We start from the raw sequence: 16,939 nt of genomic DNA on the forward strand, positions 1-16,939 counted from the left end.
TCTATTACTAATCCTTGTCATCTAAGATTCCTGTAGAAGACAAACAAAAAGAAAAAGATGCATGTGAATGGCCAGCTGCAGAGGAGAGAAGCCATGCATAAGCACCTCTGCCCCATCAGACAACACCAAAACCCTTCAGCCCTCATGCAGTACCAAGGCAGATGGCTATCTGCACCTGCTTTTGTGAACAGCTCTGCAAACCCTCTTCTCACATGGCAAGGACTCTTATTCCTTCCTGAAGGAGTCATAAAATACAGCTTTATCCATCCTGCATGCTGCAATCAGACAGGCCTAAGAGCTTAAGCACTCACAGGGTAGCAATGTTTAAAAAGATTGCGCTGACCTGTTTGCCTACCTTGGTCTGCACTACTAATCAAAGCACTCCTCAGCATGGACTTGTGGGGAACACTGGAAGCAGAACACCAAATGTGCTCACAGAGGGGGAGTTGTTAAGCTCAGTCTTTCCAGGGCCGTGCCCAGGGTGATCAGCAGCTTGCACAGAGAGCCTGGTGCTCCTGCCTTTGCTCCATCACCAGCCAGCTGCTGAGCCATGGAGCACTAGGATCATGCACCGGGCAAAGAAGATAGCAGCAAACAGATTTCACAGCTTTAGAGTGTTTTATTAAACACAGCCAATCAAAACAAACCCAACCCCACTTGCAACACACCAGATCCTCATTTACACACCACTCCTTTCCCCAGCTCTGGGAGAGCAAAGAGGCTGCAGTGTAAACGAGATCAGTGTGGTGAGTGTTACACACATGAATATTTATCAAGGAAGACCAGAGAGGGGCCAATTTGCCACTGTCCTGTAACAGCGAGAGCTTGGTCATCAACAAGTCAGAGGGAAAGGGTAGGTGAAGAGGCTGGTCCATGCCTTTGTGCGGGCAGGGGCATGTGGGATGCTGGTGAAAGGCTGTTCTTGTGTCTGAGGGTAACTGTGGGAACCATCAGTCAGGAACCTCACTGAGATGATCCTGGGTTTGGGGACAAAAGCTAAGTACAACACAGTTATGAAGCAAGCATGTCCCTTCCAGTCATGCAATCAGCTTGCAAGCTGCATTTTAGGGAAAAGATTCTAAAGAATTAACTGGAAGTTGTTACCATTCCTTGGGCGTGCCAAGTGCTCATGACAAATCTTTTTCCTGAAGAAGAAAGCAATGTTAAATCAAACTATAGAGCCCGTCAAGCATGAGATTTACAGAAATCTCACTGAGTTACGGGTTCATTTCTTAAACAGTTGAATTATGGCAGCTTCTGGGCAGAGATATATGAAGCATGCTGACCCCCTCAGTGCTGTGGGGAGTTAGGGTATGAGCAGCAATGGAGAGATCGCACTGGTTATCGTCTTAATGTGTATTTCAAAGTCACTTCCGAAAAAGAAGACAAGATAGTAGTTGAGTATTCCAGCCACAGACATGAGGAACAGGAACAAAATGATGCGCTTTCCAAACAAGTAACCAGGAATGCTGAGGAGACAGAAATGGGGGAAAGCAATTTGTTAATGTGCATCACCTCACACAAGAACCCTCAGACTTTGGACTCTGCTGTTGAGACCAGTTGAAAGGGGCTCAGAGAGAGGGGGCAAATTTCTTTTCTGTCTTGCATTGCCAGGCAGTTGCAAGGACTTAAATGTCATTTTCATGATCCATTTGGGTCTGGATTTGGCCTTCTGTTCTCAGTGTAGGCTGCTGCTTACAAAAGTGTCTGTTCAGAGGGACTTGAATGTGTTCTCAGCCACCATGGGCTGTGGGAAAACTCTGTTCCGCATGTGTGTAATTAGCTTTATTAATATAAATAAAGTATAAATATTAATCTAAAAGGACAATCTTGTGCAAATAGCGGCACAAACATGCAAATCTGTGTTTGCAGAGAGTCCTGTGAGCAGAAGCTGCAGCCCCCCTGACCTCAGTGCTGCTGCACATCTGAAATCTCCCACAGCTACCCCCATTCAATCCAAAAGAGAGGGGTTTTTCTGCACTACCCAATGCCAGCAGCTATGGCTGTGGAAATGGCAGCATCTGGCTGTGCTGCTACCACATTCTGGGTTTTGTAGAGGCTCTGCAAGTCCTTACCTCTGAGTCCTCTCCCCGAGGTAGCCCACAAAGTACTTCTGCCTCACGAACAAGTACATCAGGCCAGCAAAGGCAGCAGGAGCTGGGTAAAGGACAAAACAGGGCATTAAAAACACCAGCCCAGGTCTCACTGTATGTACTGCCCCCATCTGCTACCTGGGCTGGAACAGGAAATGGGAATCTGCAGTCTTGGGTTACGGGACAAGCACTGGAACTGGGATGGAGACCTCTGTGTGGAAAACAGAGCATTTGCCTTGCCTTCACTCCAGCTTTTCTGCAGACTTTCTGGCTGTAACCCTGCCCATAACTGTGCCCACTGCAGAGCACACACTCACCACCATCCTTCCAGTACCTAAAGGGAACCTACAAAAAAGCTCAAGAGGGACTTTTTACAAGGATATGGACTCACAGGACAAGGGGAAATGGCTTTAACCTGAAAGAGAGCAGGTTTAGTTTATATATAAGGAAGAATTTCTTCACTGTGAGAGTCATGAGGCACTGGCACAGGTTTCACAGAGAAGTTGTGGATGCCCTATCCCTGAAAATGGTCAAGGCCAGCCTGGATGGGGCTTCAAGCAACCTGGTCTAGTGGAAGGTGTCTCTGCCCCTGGCAAGGGAGCTGGAACAAGATGGTCTTTGAGATCTTTTCCAACCCACACCTTTCCATGATTTTGTGAAATGCAGTGTGGGACATACCAGCCCTAGGAAGGAGGCACTGTCTTCATCAGAAACAGAAGGCAGTCAGTAGATGTACTTCACTAGGAGGAGGTGCAGGATACTCTATGGTCCAATACTAACTACTGAGTATATACAAAGGGGCTTTCTCCCATAATTCTAGCTTTTCCCACAACTGCAGACAAAACCCTTTAGTCTCATGGTCAGGAAACTCTTCCTTTTTTTCCAGAAAGAACAGCCATAGACCCCAGGCAAGTACTCCCTTAATGTTAGATAAACTCACATTGCATTGAAGGGGATCACAATTAGAAATGCAGGTCAGTAGTCCTTGGTTGCCCTCAGCACAGGGGAGAGCTGGTATTTCTGGCAATTTAGTAAATTGACCCCATTTACTGTCCCAAAAGTGAATATTGAGGCATCATGCAACCAAGTACCAACCCCTTCACCCAAAACGAAGGGAACTCATCCATAATGCCAGTATGGGAGATGCCCCTGGCCTGGACTACTTTGAATCACATCTGGGAACACATCTGTTGGCATAAGCCATGCCAGGAGTGTGCTACTCAAACAGCACACTTAGATGCAGGATAGGAGGGTAAGAGAGGTTTCCCTGCTGCAGGAGTGTTGGTCACTGGAAATGTAACCTCAAAAATGCTCTCCATCCCTTGCTGAATGTGGCACATGGTTGAGGGAAAAAAAAAACAAACAAAGGAGTGTTACCTTGGCTGCAGAGAAGGCCAGCACACCAAAGCACAGCAAGAAACGTAGGGTACGCATGTCCACAGTTCTGGCTAGAATGGAATTTATAGGAGAGAAATCAGAACATGGGGAAATAGAAACAAAATCAATATGTTTCACCAGCAGAGAATGGTGGCAGGTGAATTTGGGCTGCACTAGTGCCATTAAGAGTAGACTTTTACCCCAGAGCAGTGGGAGGGCCCTGACCTGCCAGGACCTGGGCTCCTCAGCCACATATGCTTCCCTGTTTCCCCACTCAGACAATGGATGCCTTTGTGCTTCCTGATGAGGAAAGCAAACTACCCTGTGCATGTCTGGCACCTGTGAAAACCACTTTCTCCCTAATCTGTTTGATCATGACAGATGCTGTGAGCTTTATTGGTTTAACGTCCTTTTAACTGAGTCGTATTAATCAAGCTATTGGATGAAACCAATTAATGTAGAATTGCATCACAAATAAGAGCGTCTCACAGAGTTAACACATGTCTTTGCAGGGGAACAGGAATGGTTTCCAGCTGCCTCCTTCAACTGGGAATGCTTTCTGAAGTGGAGAAGTGAAGAAGTTGAGAATGATTCTATGTGGCAAAGAAGTGGAGAGCTGTGTGCCAAGGGAGGTGCCAGAGACCGAGGGGTTTGTACAAGCTCTGCCACCTACCTGCTCCTCAGCAGGCTAACATCTCTCTGCTGGCTCTTTCCTATTGAGCCACGGTGCTCTTGGGACTCTGGCTGTCCTTGTGTCACACTTGCAGCAGGGAAGGGTGAACTGGTTCCCAAACAAAGGGACACATTGCTCATAATGGCTGCAAGACCTATATAGATGCAGCACATGGTGTCCAGGAGGGTGCTGGATTCACCCAGCAAATGCATCAGAAAACCACAGGTCTGAACACTGAGCACAGCAAGGGCTTATGTACAAAGCCTTCATCTGAGGGCATTTGGAACCCACCTCTGGCCCCGCAAAGGGTTTGGATTTATTGTTAATGACGAGCACGATGAACCCCAGTCTGCCCTCACCAGCTCCTCAGTTCTTGCCTACTCACTTGGCAGTGTAGACACGGTCGAAGGAGGAGGATCCCTGCCGCTGCAACCCCTTGCCGTTGCAGTGTCTACTTTCATGCTCCACTTTGTTAGCAAAAAAAGCTGTTAAAAAAACACAGAGTGTTCGGTCTGAGATGTCATCTGGAGATATTGCAGAAGCTTGGCTTTGTGGGGTCAGCTCTGTTCCCACGGGCATCCATGCTGGACAGATGTCAGGAGAAGACACAGGTGCATGGAGGTGCAGGATGTGGCAGCACGCTCACTCTGTCACCCAGGTTTAACCCAACTCTCTGTGCATCCCCACATGTCTGTATGTGACCAGTGGCAGACTCTCACCTCCAATGCCTGCTTCATCCCAACATTGTGCTTCAGGCAGCCTGCTGCAGAAGCACAGCCCTGACCTCATCCTTTGAGTTCCCAGTGGGAAAAGAGCTTTCCAGTCAGAGCTGCCAACCCCAAACCTTGCTCTCCAACAGAGCAGGGAGACAAGGGAGTCTATTCTCTTTTAGTGAAACCCACTTGCCAAACCAAGAGCATCCTGCAGGGCTGGTCCTTTTCCCAGAAAGGCCCATAGAAAGCCTGGTCTTAATGGCTGATCTGTGTATATCCTCCTTTCAAGGAACAGAGTTGTGTCAGAGTGTTAGCTGCTGCAAAAATGCGGCACCTCAAGATAATGTATCATGCTCTTGACAAACACGTTTTATCTGATGACACTAAACCAGAGACCATCAATCATATGTCTAAATACACCAGAGAGAGCTCTGGCAGGCTACAAGCTGCAAGCTTTCTGTTGTTGTGCACCCCATCTCAAGTACATCCAAATCATTCTGTGGCTTGGAATATTAACCGAATATACACATAAAAGATAGTCCATCAGGAAATACACTATGATAACAATTAAAATTTAACTAGATAAGCTGCAGGATTTCATCCCTGCAATCTGAAGAGTTGCCTCCTTTTTCCCCCTTCATTGATGCTCCAAATAGGTGTTTTGTACTTCCATTGTCTCTAATAAAAACTACAGAGTTTTTTGCTTTCCAGTATTGTGTGGTCCCCTGGGTACATACAGCCCTTCTGCAGAAAAACCTATGGTGTTTTAAGCCAGCATCCCTGCTGCAAGCCAGACTGCAGACTCTGCCACTGCCACCAGCACAGCACACTGGCCAGCCCCTGAGGGACCCAGACCAGACACCATCCAGTGGCACAGCCACCAGGAGTTCTCAGCACCTCCATCCACCTACCAGCCCAGCCTTTGGCAAGAGGTTATTACCCTGCCTACAGTGACTATGAGGACATAATTGAAGAGGACAGGGTTGATCAGCACTTTTTTGTCCAATGCTAAGCTGCAGTGATGGGAATCCCCTGTCTGCAGGTCTGGGACTGCATGGGCTCACTGCTAGCATACCTCCTCCCTTTCTTTTAGCATGCATGTGAAACCACTAGAAAATGCCACAGCTTCCGAGGAAGGCAAGCAAGCTATTTATTTCCCTCTCCACTGCTGCAGGTGCTGCCACTTCCCAAATATCAGCATGCTGCTGCAGAGAGGCTCCACGATGCAGGGAGGCGAGAAGGTGGTTTCACAAGCCAGCTTGAGACGAGTGAGCAGAGCAAAGCTGGAGTGGAGAGATTTAATTCTGCTCAGCTGTTCCAGGAGATAATGCCCTGAGGCTCCAAGGCTGCACAGACTGCGCAGAGCCTGAACTGTGGCAGTCCCACTCTGGTCAAGGTAATGTGCAAAAGTCCAGTGTAAGCCTGGTTGTTTCACAAGTCCATGCCAAGAGAAACTGGGAGCTGATGATCCAACTTAGCCAGTGTTTGCAAATATGCCTCTTTTTTCTCTCTACTTTGCTTCCTCCATCCTGATCTGCTCAGCAATGATTTACCCGGAAAGCTGCTGGATTGCAACATCTCTTGACAAAAGAACAAAACTTTAGGCTGCGTGCGTCACTCAGTAGTATGTAGCCATGAGTCATTCTGTAGGATGAGGAGATTTCCATCATGAACAAGAAGACAGTAAATGGACATCAGACTGGGGCAGCACCATAGCCTACCTCCATCTTTAGGAAGAACAGCATTCACCCAGGCTGTTTTCTAATCCTGCACCCTAAGCAGAGAAGCACGTAATCACAAATTTACATGGTATTGACTTCATGCACTTAGAGACAGTCAAGTAGATGCCCAAGGCCTTTGCTGAATGAGAGCCACAGCAAGAACTCAGTACAACTGATAGCCCTTGACAAACATTTCTGCTGCCTTAATTATTACATTCACTGCAAGACTGCATATCAGGTCTGGTCTTTCTAGACAGAAAGCCTGGGAAGAGGAAATCAGATGATGCAAGGCTTGAAATCATGGTTTAGGCCTGTCTGCCTCACGTGCTTGGCACACTCTGCCAAGCATCCTGCTTCCCCTTTGCAGAAGTTGGGTCAATAATCTCACAGACCTCACAGTCCATGAGGTAAAAGGACATGGATGGAGGTCTGATGTGTCTGAGAGAGAGTAAAAACGTGTATATAAAGTCATGTGATTAAATAGCAAGAAATGTGTATTTGACACATTTTCTTAATTATGGTATGTGCTCTGATCTTAACCTGCTATATTCAGGTGATGTCACATGCTGTGCAGTTACCAGAGAATAACATTGGGTTAAATGATGTGGCATTTAGTGCCTATGTTGAAACTAAACCAGTCTGCATCTCCTTTTTTTTTTTTTTTTTTTTTTTGCTCCTTGGCAGCTACGCTCCCACCACTTCCCCTCTCTGCAGCAGCCCAAGAATAGCCCATTTCCTAGGACTTTGTGTTCAGTGGGAATCTCCCATTTGTAATAAGAAGACTTCACTAAAGATTTCTGGAATTTTCACCAGCCTCCCATGCCACTGCTGAATCTCTTTGAACCTGGGAAAGCTTAGTGCAGCTGAGGCAAAACTCATTCCTTTCTTTGTATTCTGGGCAGAATTTCCTGCTAAAGTAAGTATTTGTAAGAGAGGATGATGAAGTTGAAATCAAATTTGCACAAGAGAGAAACTTGTTTTATTTTAAAAATCCTGAAGAATAATAAGGATTATACAAGGTCTGAATAAGAGCTAGAGAAGGAAACTTCACCATCTCAGAAAAGTGCAGTGTTCTTGGGACCACAGTTAATTGAGATTAGTTATACTGCAAGACTTGGAGATGCAGGAAGGCAGGAGAGCTGCCTGCCCACAAATAGCCCACACAGACCCCTCCAATTCTGTCCCCTTCACCCAGCTCCATGCAAAGGTCTGACCCATTGCAGCCCACCAGGGACTCTGTCCATGCCCATGGCAACAGGGCTCCAGCTTGAGAGCACCCCTGGCTGACCACAGCAGGGACCTAGGTCAGGAAAGGAGGTCTTAGTCATCAAATCAAAATGCGTATTGCCACGGGGTACCCCAGCATGTTAGTCCTTGCATTAGCTGAAATGTATAAAAAACTCACTCTTGAATATCACAGAGTAGGACCGTGTGACTGTCAGGCTACTGCCACAAGGGCACAAAATTCCATGCTTAGAAGACTATTTCTAAAGCCAAAGACATACCTAAGCACGCATGCACTTAAAACCAAAGATTATCTCTCCAAAGATCAGCTCAGCATATGTCATCCTGAACTTTCCTCAGTTCCCTTTTATCCCTTAAACAAATGTTTAGTTTCTCTTACCGTTCTGGACAACACTTATCAGGGTGACGATGGCAAGCAGGACAATGCTTCCCAGGGTCTCCTGGTCCATTTTGAGAGGGGGCTGTCAGGGTGGACGGTGCAGCCTCAGTGGCAGCTCAGTGCTACGAGCACAGAAGGAGGAAGTGAAGGTCTTATCTTGAATCATGAAACACTTCCTATGGCTTCACAGGAGAGTGGCAGCACCCTCTGCTCTGGTGCCTGTAAGACCAATAACTGCAGGCTCACTTACTCGTTGTATACAGATGAAGCCCAGGGAAACAAGAGATTACATGTCTGTGATCTGAGAGGATACATAATGTGGAAAGATATCTGTTGTCCTTCCTACACAGGAGCAAAATAGCAACCTGGATATCTGAAGTAGGTCTGAGCATTTGGCCAGCTGTGTGGAAGAGCAGAAGACTGGAAGAAACCAGTCAGGCTATCATGGCATTGTTGGCAAGTGCCTGACCACTCTACAAGTAGCTGAGAGGAGAAATAATGTTGGAGAGACTCAGTAATGCTGTTGCTCTCAGGCAGATGCTCTCCCTGGTCACATCTCCAGCAGTCTCACCAGTGAGGAGACCCCAGGCCTGCACACCACAAGCCAAAGCTCCTGATCCCCCTGGCATATTGGAAAAGGCAGTAATGCTGTGAGAATTGCTGGTAAGCACAGAAACATGTCTTTCATTACCAGGCATGGATCCTGCATCCTTCCCCCTACAAATAAGTCCTTGGCAGTCAGTGACAGCTATGAACATTCAGTATTTTACAGGCTCAGACTTCAGAGTTGTGCCCCAATTTAGTGCTTGAAGCCCAATATAGCTGAGCACAATTGATGCAGCATGCTCACAGCTCAGACCCGAGCTTGATGAAAGTGACACAGAAGCACAAGCTGTGGTGTTGGACAGAGTACTGGGTTGACTTTGGCTGAACATCAGGTGCCCACCAAAGCCACTCTATCTCTCCCCTCCTCAGCTGGATAGGGAAAAGAAGGCTAAGGGGCCAAGATAAGGGCAGGGAGTGATCACTCACCAGTTACTGTCACAGGCAAATCAGACTCGACTTGGGGAAATTAATTTAATTTATTGCCAATGAAATCAGAGCGGGATGATGAGAAGTAAAACTGTATCTTTAAACACCTTACCCACCCACATCCCCCCACCCCCACTCCCTTCCTCTTCCATGGTTTAACTTAATTTGCAATTTATCTCCCTCCTTCCTCCAGCAGCACAGGAAATGAGGAATGGGGATTATGGTCAGTTCATCACACATTGTCTCTGCCCATCCTTCATCTTCAGCAAGAGGACTTCTTGCACTCTTCCACTGGTCCAGCGGGGGGTGCCTCCCACGAGAGAGAGACCTCCATGAACTTCTCCAACAAGAATCCTTCCCATGAACTGCAGTTCTTCCTGAACTTCTCCAGTGTGAATCCCTTATGGGGTCACAAATCCTGCCAGCAAACATGCTCCAGTGTAGGCTCCTCTCTCCATGGGGCCACAGGTCCTGAGAGGAGCTCTCCCTCGCATGAGCTTTCCATGGAGCCACAGCCTCCTTTGGGCATCCATCTGTTCCTATGCCTGGAGCACCTCCTCCTCTTCCTTCTTCTTGGTGTCTGTAGAGCTGTTGCTCTCATATATCCTCACTCCTCTTTCCAGTTGCAATTTTCTCCAGCGCAATGATTTTCCCCTTCTTAAATCTCGTCCCAGAGGTGCTACCACCATCACTGATGGGCTCAGGCCTGACCAGCAGTGGGGCTGCTTGGAGCCAGCTGGCATTGGCTCTGCTGGACATGTGGGAAGCTTCTGACAGATGTTCACAGAAGCCACCCTCCTGTGGCCCTCCACTACTAAAACCTTGCCATGCAAACTCAACACAGACAGCTGCAGAAAGTCCCACAGCTTCTGTCAGATGGCTGGAAAGCATCCTCAAGCAAAATGCACATCTCTTGCTGACCCTAACTTCTCTGTTTACTTTTGCCCTTATCTGATGGGGAAAAGCCTTAAGGAGAATGCTTCCATTTAGCAGGAATTTAATACTAATAAAAAGTAGTATTTCCACTGGACTTCGCCCTGTAAAACTTCTGCCCCATCTCTCTGTCTGTCTCCATCAGGTGCTACTCAAGAGCTCTGAGTGCTGCCCAACACCCAAAACATGGCCAGAAAACTGATTACCTCCCTCTGGATGGAACACAGCAAGGCAGGAGTTCCCAGCAGGAGCCAACCTGCAAAACCCATCTTTTACAATGGGGACATATTTACCTACAACGGTGTTTTTATCCAGTCTCTCTATCATGAAAATTTTTATAATCTGTGCTATTAGATATGGAAAACGGTCATATACTTTGGGTATAAACAAATACACGGAAATGAACTGGCTGAGAGGTAGGTGATTACCACTGTGAGCTGTGACATACTGTTATCTTAATAGGAAAAGGCTGTCTTTCTGGTATACCTTCCCTACAGTCCACAGCGATATGACTACAAGAAGCAAGGCCATAAAGAGTATCTAGGTTTAGATTTGGCCTGTGATATTTTCTTCAGATTTTTAACTTTTTGCCAGATTTGCTTTAGGAAAAAACCCAAATCCAAGAACAAATAGAGAAGCACATCAGCTCTTTGAGAATGATTTTATTCAGGCTAAAGGTCTCTTTTTCCCCAGAATATGATATTTTCTTATTTGAACATCAATGTTTATGTTTTGTGATTTATTGAGCACAGGATTGTAGCTGGTATTTAGGGATGGTATTTAATGCTAAGCATCTACTAATCTTCTGAGAAGAAAAACCCATCACCTAAAAGCCGTTATGGAATTAAGTCAAAAGAGGAATATTGTCTAAGCAGAGACCAGTGTTATGACTGTAAAGAAAGGAGCTGTGCATGGCCATGGGCAAGCAGGAGGGAGTTGCTGACAGGAGAGGGCAAAAGGGACAGTACATGTCCTCGGGGCATCTGTGGTAGGAGGATTCCCAGTTATCCTCCTGCAGCAGGCATGAGCCTTCTCCTTCTGCTGCCTGTTTTATGCCGGTGCAAACCTACCAGGCAGCCTGCAGCTTGCTTTTGATTTACAAGTGGCAGTACAAGCACATGAGCCTGCTCCATCTTGCCAAGAAAACACACACACTTCCCTGCTATCAAAGACTTCCCAGAGGTGGCTTCTATGCAGAAGAACTCTCATATAAAATGTAGAAATCAGGCTTCTGAGGTGTAAAGTTGCCATAATGCAAAAAAACCCACAACACAGGAGGAGTTTATGCCAGCAGGCTTTCCAGCTGGCTGACCCAAGCTCCCATCTCTCGCCCTGTGTGCTGGCCAGGTCGTGAGAGCTGAGCTGTTGATGCCTGTTCTTTTCCTTGTCCTGCTCTTTGTTTTCCAGCTCTTAGCTTTGCTGCTGCTCAGTGCCTCTCACCACACACTCATCCCCACTTTCCTCTTCTGCTCTGCCCCTTCTGATTTCCCCTGTCCCCTGGCATTGCTTTGCCATTTTGGCACTTGACATCCCCAGCGCTTTTCTGGAAACCCAGTCTGTTCCCTCCTCTGACACAGGTTTGCTCCACAGCCATCCCACATTTGTGCGTGGAGGAAAGCTGGGTTTCACACTCCTCCCTGCAGTAAAAAAACCATGACATCAACTCCAGGGCTTGTTAAAATGATTTCTTGGTGTGCAGGGGAAAAAAAGCTTTGCCAGCAAGAAATTCTTTGCTATAGCTACCTTAAGAAATGAACTGCAGGGTTTTGTTTCGCTGGTTTTTTTGTTTGTTTGTCTTTGTTTTGTTTTGTTGGTTTGTTTGTTTGTTTTAAGTGCAGCATCACTCTGAGGGCTCTGCTAGAGGAAAAATGAGGAAATCAAGATGGCATGTGAGACATGGAAAAGTCCCTTTACCATGGCAAGGCAACACTGTTGTATAGCCAGATAGTGCAGAAACCCTTTGTGTGGAGATATATTACCTTTTTATACCCCTTGGCACCATAACAGCAGCAGAGTACAAGGTGATTCTGGCAATATTTTGCAATTTACCTTGGCAAGGGAGGGCAAAGATGGGGCTAAAATGACTCTGCAAACAGTTTCTTCCATATCTACACAGTAAATTGTTCCCTTTCACTGAAACTGGATCACTGTCTGGATAAGGCAAAGTTGGCACCAGTGGAAAACCCCATCCACCTGGGAGAAAAATCAGTGTAAGGCACCTCCATCATATCTCAATTGGCTGTTTGAAATAAGGGATTTATCCAAGCAGACAAAAAAAAGAAAAGTGGGGGGGGAGGGACACACACCTTGGGGAGCAGTGCCTGCATCCTCTGTAACCCCCAGCTGTGGTCAGACCTCTTCAGGCATTGGCAATTCTGTGCTTCAGCAGCTGCTGTCAGACCCCAGCCCTTTTGCTTGCTGCATGGCTATTTGACATCCACATCGTCCTGTGTGAGGGAGATAACCTTGACACAGTGAGCCATGAAGCTCACAAAAATGTGCAAAGCCAGCGAGCTTTTCCAGTTGTGCTGCGAGGCTTCCTGCACATTAATCTCCTCCTCTGGAATCTTGAACAGCCAGTCAAAATAATCCTTTTGTAGAATTGCTTTCATAGTGAAGAGGAAAGGACTGGGAACACAGATCTATAAATATCTTTTGGGATGTTCATCTCTCCTCTCCTCTCATGCACTCTGATCAGTGCTCAGCAGCAAGGACTCCAATGAAAGTGTGTCTCTTGATAAAATAAAAGCTGCTCATGTGAAGCTCCCATATATAAATGCCAGGTGACACCCAGCTGTCATGCTTTATCACAAATGCAATGGGACACAAGCCCCTTGGACTGGCTGGTTAATATTAGCCCTCTGCTTTGCAAACTCAAAGCGCCACAGCACCGTCAAATGTAGTGCACACACACGTGTGGGTGAATACCTGCCGTCACATCTGCCTGCCTCAGCATTGCATCCTTGCTGAACCCTGACAAAATCCCAGCAGTGCCTATGAACAGAGCTGGAAACGTGAAGTGCAGCACGAAGAAAAGGGCAATGCTGCAGTTTTTAAAACACTGTCTTCATTTTGCACAGCCAAGAGAATGACATTGCGGGAGCAGACAGAGGACTGCCTCAAAAACCCCTCCTTCTCCACATTTCACAGGCTTCTCCCTTTCACTTACTGACCTTGTATTCCATTTGTACAAATTCAGCTCAAAACACAGAGCTGAAAGACAGAACCTGTAGTCCCTCTGGGCCCCCTGGCACAGCCTCCTCCTCCTCACCCTCTGTGTCTCATTGTCAAGGTTTAATCCCAGTTGGCAACTCAGCCCCACGCAGCTGCTCCCTCACTCCCCACCAGTGAAATGGGGGAGAGACTCAGAAGGATAAAAGTGAGAAAAGGGTTAGGAAAAGCCCCACATGCAAGCAAAGAAAAACAAAAAATGCATTCACTGCTTCCCACAGGCAGACAGGTGTTCAGCCATTTCCAGGAAAGCCAGGCTCCATCACATATAATGGTTACTGTGGAAGACAACACTATCACTTCAAACATTCCCCTCTTTCTCCTTCATCCCCCAGCTTTATATGCTGAGCAGGAGGCCAAATGGTATGGGGTGATCCTTGGACCTGCTGGGGTCAGCTGTCCAAGCTGCGTCCCCTCACTGCTCTCTGTGCACCCTCAGCCTACTTGCTAGTGGGGTGAAGTGAGAGGTAGAAAAGGCCTCGATTTTGCATAAGCCCGGCTCAGCAGTGACTAAAACATCCCTTTATGATCAATACCGTTTCCAGCACAAATCCAGAACACAGCCACTTGCCAGCCTCTGGGAAGAAAATTAACTCTACCCACAGTATATCAGATGTGACCTCACCAGAGCTGAGCAGAGGAGCAGAATCACTTCTCTTGACCTGCTGGCAATGCTTTGTCTAATGTGACCCAGGGTACCATTCACCTTCTTGGCCACAAAAACCCATTGCTAGCTCATGTTCAACCTCTGTCCACCAGGACCCCCAAATTCCTTTCTGCCAGGTTGATTTCTAGATGGGTGCCCCCAGCATGTCCTGGTGCATGGCAGTTTTTTTTGTCTACAGCTGCAGGACTTTGCACTTCTCCTTGCTGAACTTCATGAGGTACCCACCAGCTCATTTCTCCAACCTGTCAAGGTCCCTCTGGATAGCAGCATCACCCTCTGCTCTGTCTGCCACTCCTCTAAGTTTGGTGCTGTCTACAAACTTGCTGAGGGTCATCTCTGGCCTATCGTCCAGATCATTAATGGAATGTTGCTCAGTATTGATCCCTGAGGCACACTGTTAGTTACTGGCATCCAGCTACATCATGCCACTGGTCACCACCCTATGGACACAACTGCTCAGCCACTTTTCAATCCACCTCGCTGGCTGTTTATCCAACTCATACATCAACAGCTTCTCTGCAAGGATCTCACAGGAAACAGTGTCAAAGGCCTCACTGAAGTCCAGGTAGACAATAGCCACTGACCTCCTCTCTTCTACCAGGCCAGTCACTTCACCATGGGAGTCTACCAAATTATCAAGCATGACTTCCCCTTTTTCTAGCCATACTGACCACTGCTGATGATTTCTGTGTCTTTGATGTGCCTGAAGATGGTTTCCAGAATTAGCTGATCCATCACCCTCCCAGGGACTGAGGTGAAGCTAACTAGCCTATAGTTCCTCTGGTCATCCTTCCTGCCCTTCTGGAAGATGGGGGTGATACTGCTTTACTCCCATCCTTGGGCATTTCCCCTCACTGCCATGACTGATCAAAGCTGATAGAGCTTGCAATGGATCTGCCATCTCCCTCAGCACCTGCGGGTATATCCTGCCAGGGCAAATGTACTTATGTACATGCAGGTTGCTTAAGTATTCCTGGACTTGACCCTCATTCATCTAGGGTATATCTTACTTGCTGATTTGGTTTCTACAAGTCATGTTTGCTGCCATTTTCACCTTATTACCTTTGAGGTGCTGCAATTTCATTAATAATTCATTTTACAGACCGTTTAGAGCTGAGATGAGGCTCCCTGGGCAGTACATTCCCAGGTCTTCCTCTCCACTCTGCTTTGAGAAGTCCCTTTTGCACCGTCTCGTTTCTGTCAGTGCTCCCACTTTCCATTAGCTCTTGCAAATAATTATCAAAGGTCTTTGAATCAAAGGTCACTCTGGGGTGAATTTCATGTTCTGTTCTTCAAGTCCCTGGTCACAACTAGTTCTTTTGGAAGGAAAGATGTTGGATCCTTTGACCGTGTTAATGATAGGGTGATGCTAATTTCTGCCTTCCTTGTCCTTGGCACGTACTCTCAGAGCTTCCTCTTGCCAGCTGGTCTGTCTCAGAGAGCAGCTTTCAGGCTCCTATCTGCAACTGTCCCACCAACAGGCAGAACTTAAACCACTATCTTTTTCTGCTTGTCTACTGTTTCCCAATCCCTCAGCAAAACAAACAAAAAATGCCACAGAAACAACAGAGAAAACAAAGAAAAGAAAAGGAAGGATCGTTCTTCAGATTAAAAAAGCCAACAGGCACCAAAGCTGGCGATTAAAAACCTCAACCCACGCACCCGCAGCCCCCCGAAGAGGCGAGGAGCTGCAGGGACGCAAAGGATCACAAAGCCCACGCCAGCCGCCGCGGGAATCAGGTGTGGCTCGGCGGTACACGTTTCCAGCGCGTCTCTGTGGCGCAATCGGTTAGCGCGTTCGGCTGTTAACCGAAAGGTTGGTGGTTCGAGCCCACCCAGGGACGAAGCGCAATTCTTTTGTGGTGCGCGGGTGTCTTTTTCCTGCCCTCTGCCAGACTGTAACCGGCTGTAACCGGCCGGCACCGCCTTTATACCGCTGAGAACTGCCGGAGACCCGCTTTTAATTCCGGGAGCTCGCTCTTCCTGCCTCGCTAAGAGGAGTTCCACCCATAACATATTCACGGTGGGGCTCCGTTTGATCGGTCAAGTGGGACTGCGGGAGCGGCTTATTTCAGCGGGAGTTTCCGTAGTGTAGTGGTTATCACGTTCGCCTAACACGCGAAAGGTCCCCGGTTCGAAACCGGGCGGAAACACCACGTTTTTTTCCCCCCCTTCCCGGGTCACCGCGGACGTCACTCTTCCTGGTTCCTCTTCTAGAACGCGCCAGCTGCCGCGTGGGGCACATTCCCCGCTCGGGAGTGGGAGAGGGAGAGCAGCCTCCTGAGCTGCGGCGGGGCCGGGAGGAAAGAGCAACGGTACGGCTGGGCTGGGGGTTGGCTGAAGCTATGCTGCATTCCCATGCACGAGCCCCTCGGCAAAAGCATTTTTTCCCTGGAAAGATGGCCGCGAGGAGGGGGAACGAGCCCCAGCTGAAACGGTCTGAACATCATCAGAAAACTTGGGACAAAAACTACAACCCCCTGCTTTGGGCATTACAGAAACCCCTCTAGACAGTAACCTACGTAGAAAGGGTAATATAGACACGTGTCCAGGGAGAAGCATGTCCTGGGTATTTCTTCAGCCTCTCTTGAAAACATAAGCTGGAGACATCTGGCTCCTGCTTCTTTACACTCCTTTCCCAGCATTTCTTCTCCTTTGTGAGCCCCTTGTCTCCACCGCGTTCTCCTGGGTTGTGCAGCTCCAGCATCCCTCTCCCAAACAACCCACACCTAGAACGCTGTTTGTACACAGCTGTGTAAAACTAAGCATACTTCACATTCCATCAGCCTTGTTATCCCAGTAACCTCTCTTGCTTTGTCTGTACCCTGTCTTAGATCTTTGCTGCTTTGTAAGTTCTTCCACTCTAAAGCCGAAT

The 16,939-nt window shown here is 47.6% G+C and overlaps 1 protein-coding gene and 2 non-coding genes across 3 annotated transcripts; 2 read left to right on the forward strand and 1 right to left on the reverse strand.

Annotated features, from left to right (window-relative positions):
* Positions 1-599: 599 nt before the first annotated feature.
* On the reverse strand, positions 600-8,389 carry ALOX5AP (arachidonate 5-lipoxygenase activating protein). Its single transcript, XM_085062007.1, has 5 exons — positions 8,202-8,389; positions 4,529-4,628; positions 3,471-3,541; positions 2,076-2,157; positions 600-1,469 (listed from the first exon to the last, which is right to left on the reverse strand). The coding sequence occupies exons 1-5, from the start codon at positions 8,269-8,271 to the stop codon at positions 1,307-1,309; spliced, it is 486 nt and encodes a 161-aa protein (XP_084918133.1). The 5' UTR covers positions 8,272-8,389; the 3' UTR covers positions 600-1,306.
* Positions 8,390-15,834: 7,445 nt separating this feature from the next.
* TRNAN-GUU (transfer RNA asparagine (anticodon GUU)) lies at positions 15,835-15,908 on the forward strand. Its single transcript has one exon. It is a non-coding gene; the product is annotated as a tRNA-Asn (tRNA).
* A 236-nt stretch (positions 15,909-16,144) lies between these two features.
* Positions 16,145-16,217, forward strand: TRNAV-AAC (transfer RNA valine (anticodon AAC)). The gene has a single exon. It is a non-coding gene; the product is annotated as a tRNA-Val (tRNA).
* The last annotated feature ends 722 nt before the right edge of the window (positions 16,218-16,939 follow it).

Source organism: Lichenostomus cassidix, chromosome 1 (assembly GCF_008360975.1).
Source record: "Lichenostomus cassidix isolate B80296 chromosome 1, HeHo_3.0, whole genome shotgun sequence".
NCBI classification, from domain to species: domain Eukaryota; kingdom Metazoa; phylum Chordata; class Aves; order Passeriformes; family Meliphagidae; genus Lichenostomus; species Lichenostomus cassidix.

Bases quoted from the DNA above. Each gene is read 5' to 3' on its own strand.
- ALOX5AP (XM_085062007.1), bottom strand. From the start codon at position 8,271: ATGGACCAGGAGACCCTGGGAAGCATTGTCCTGCTTGCCATCGTCACC. The intron at 2,158-3,470 runs GTAACACTCCTT...TCCTTTACCCAG, and splicing joins TGGCCTTCTCTGCAGCCAAG to CTCCTGCTGCCTTTGCTGGC. The intron at 1,470-2,075 runs GTAAGGACTTGC...CTGTCTCCTCAG, and splicing joins CTCGGGGAGAGGACTCAGAG to CATTCCTGGTTACTTGTTTG.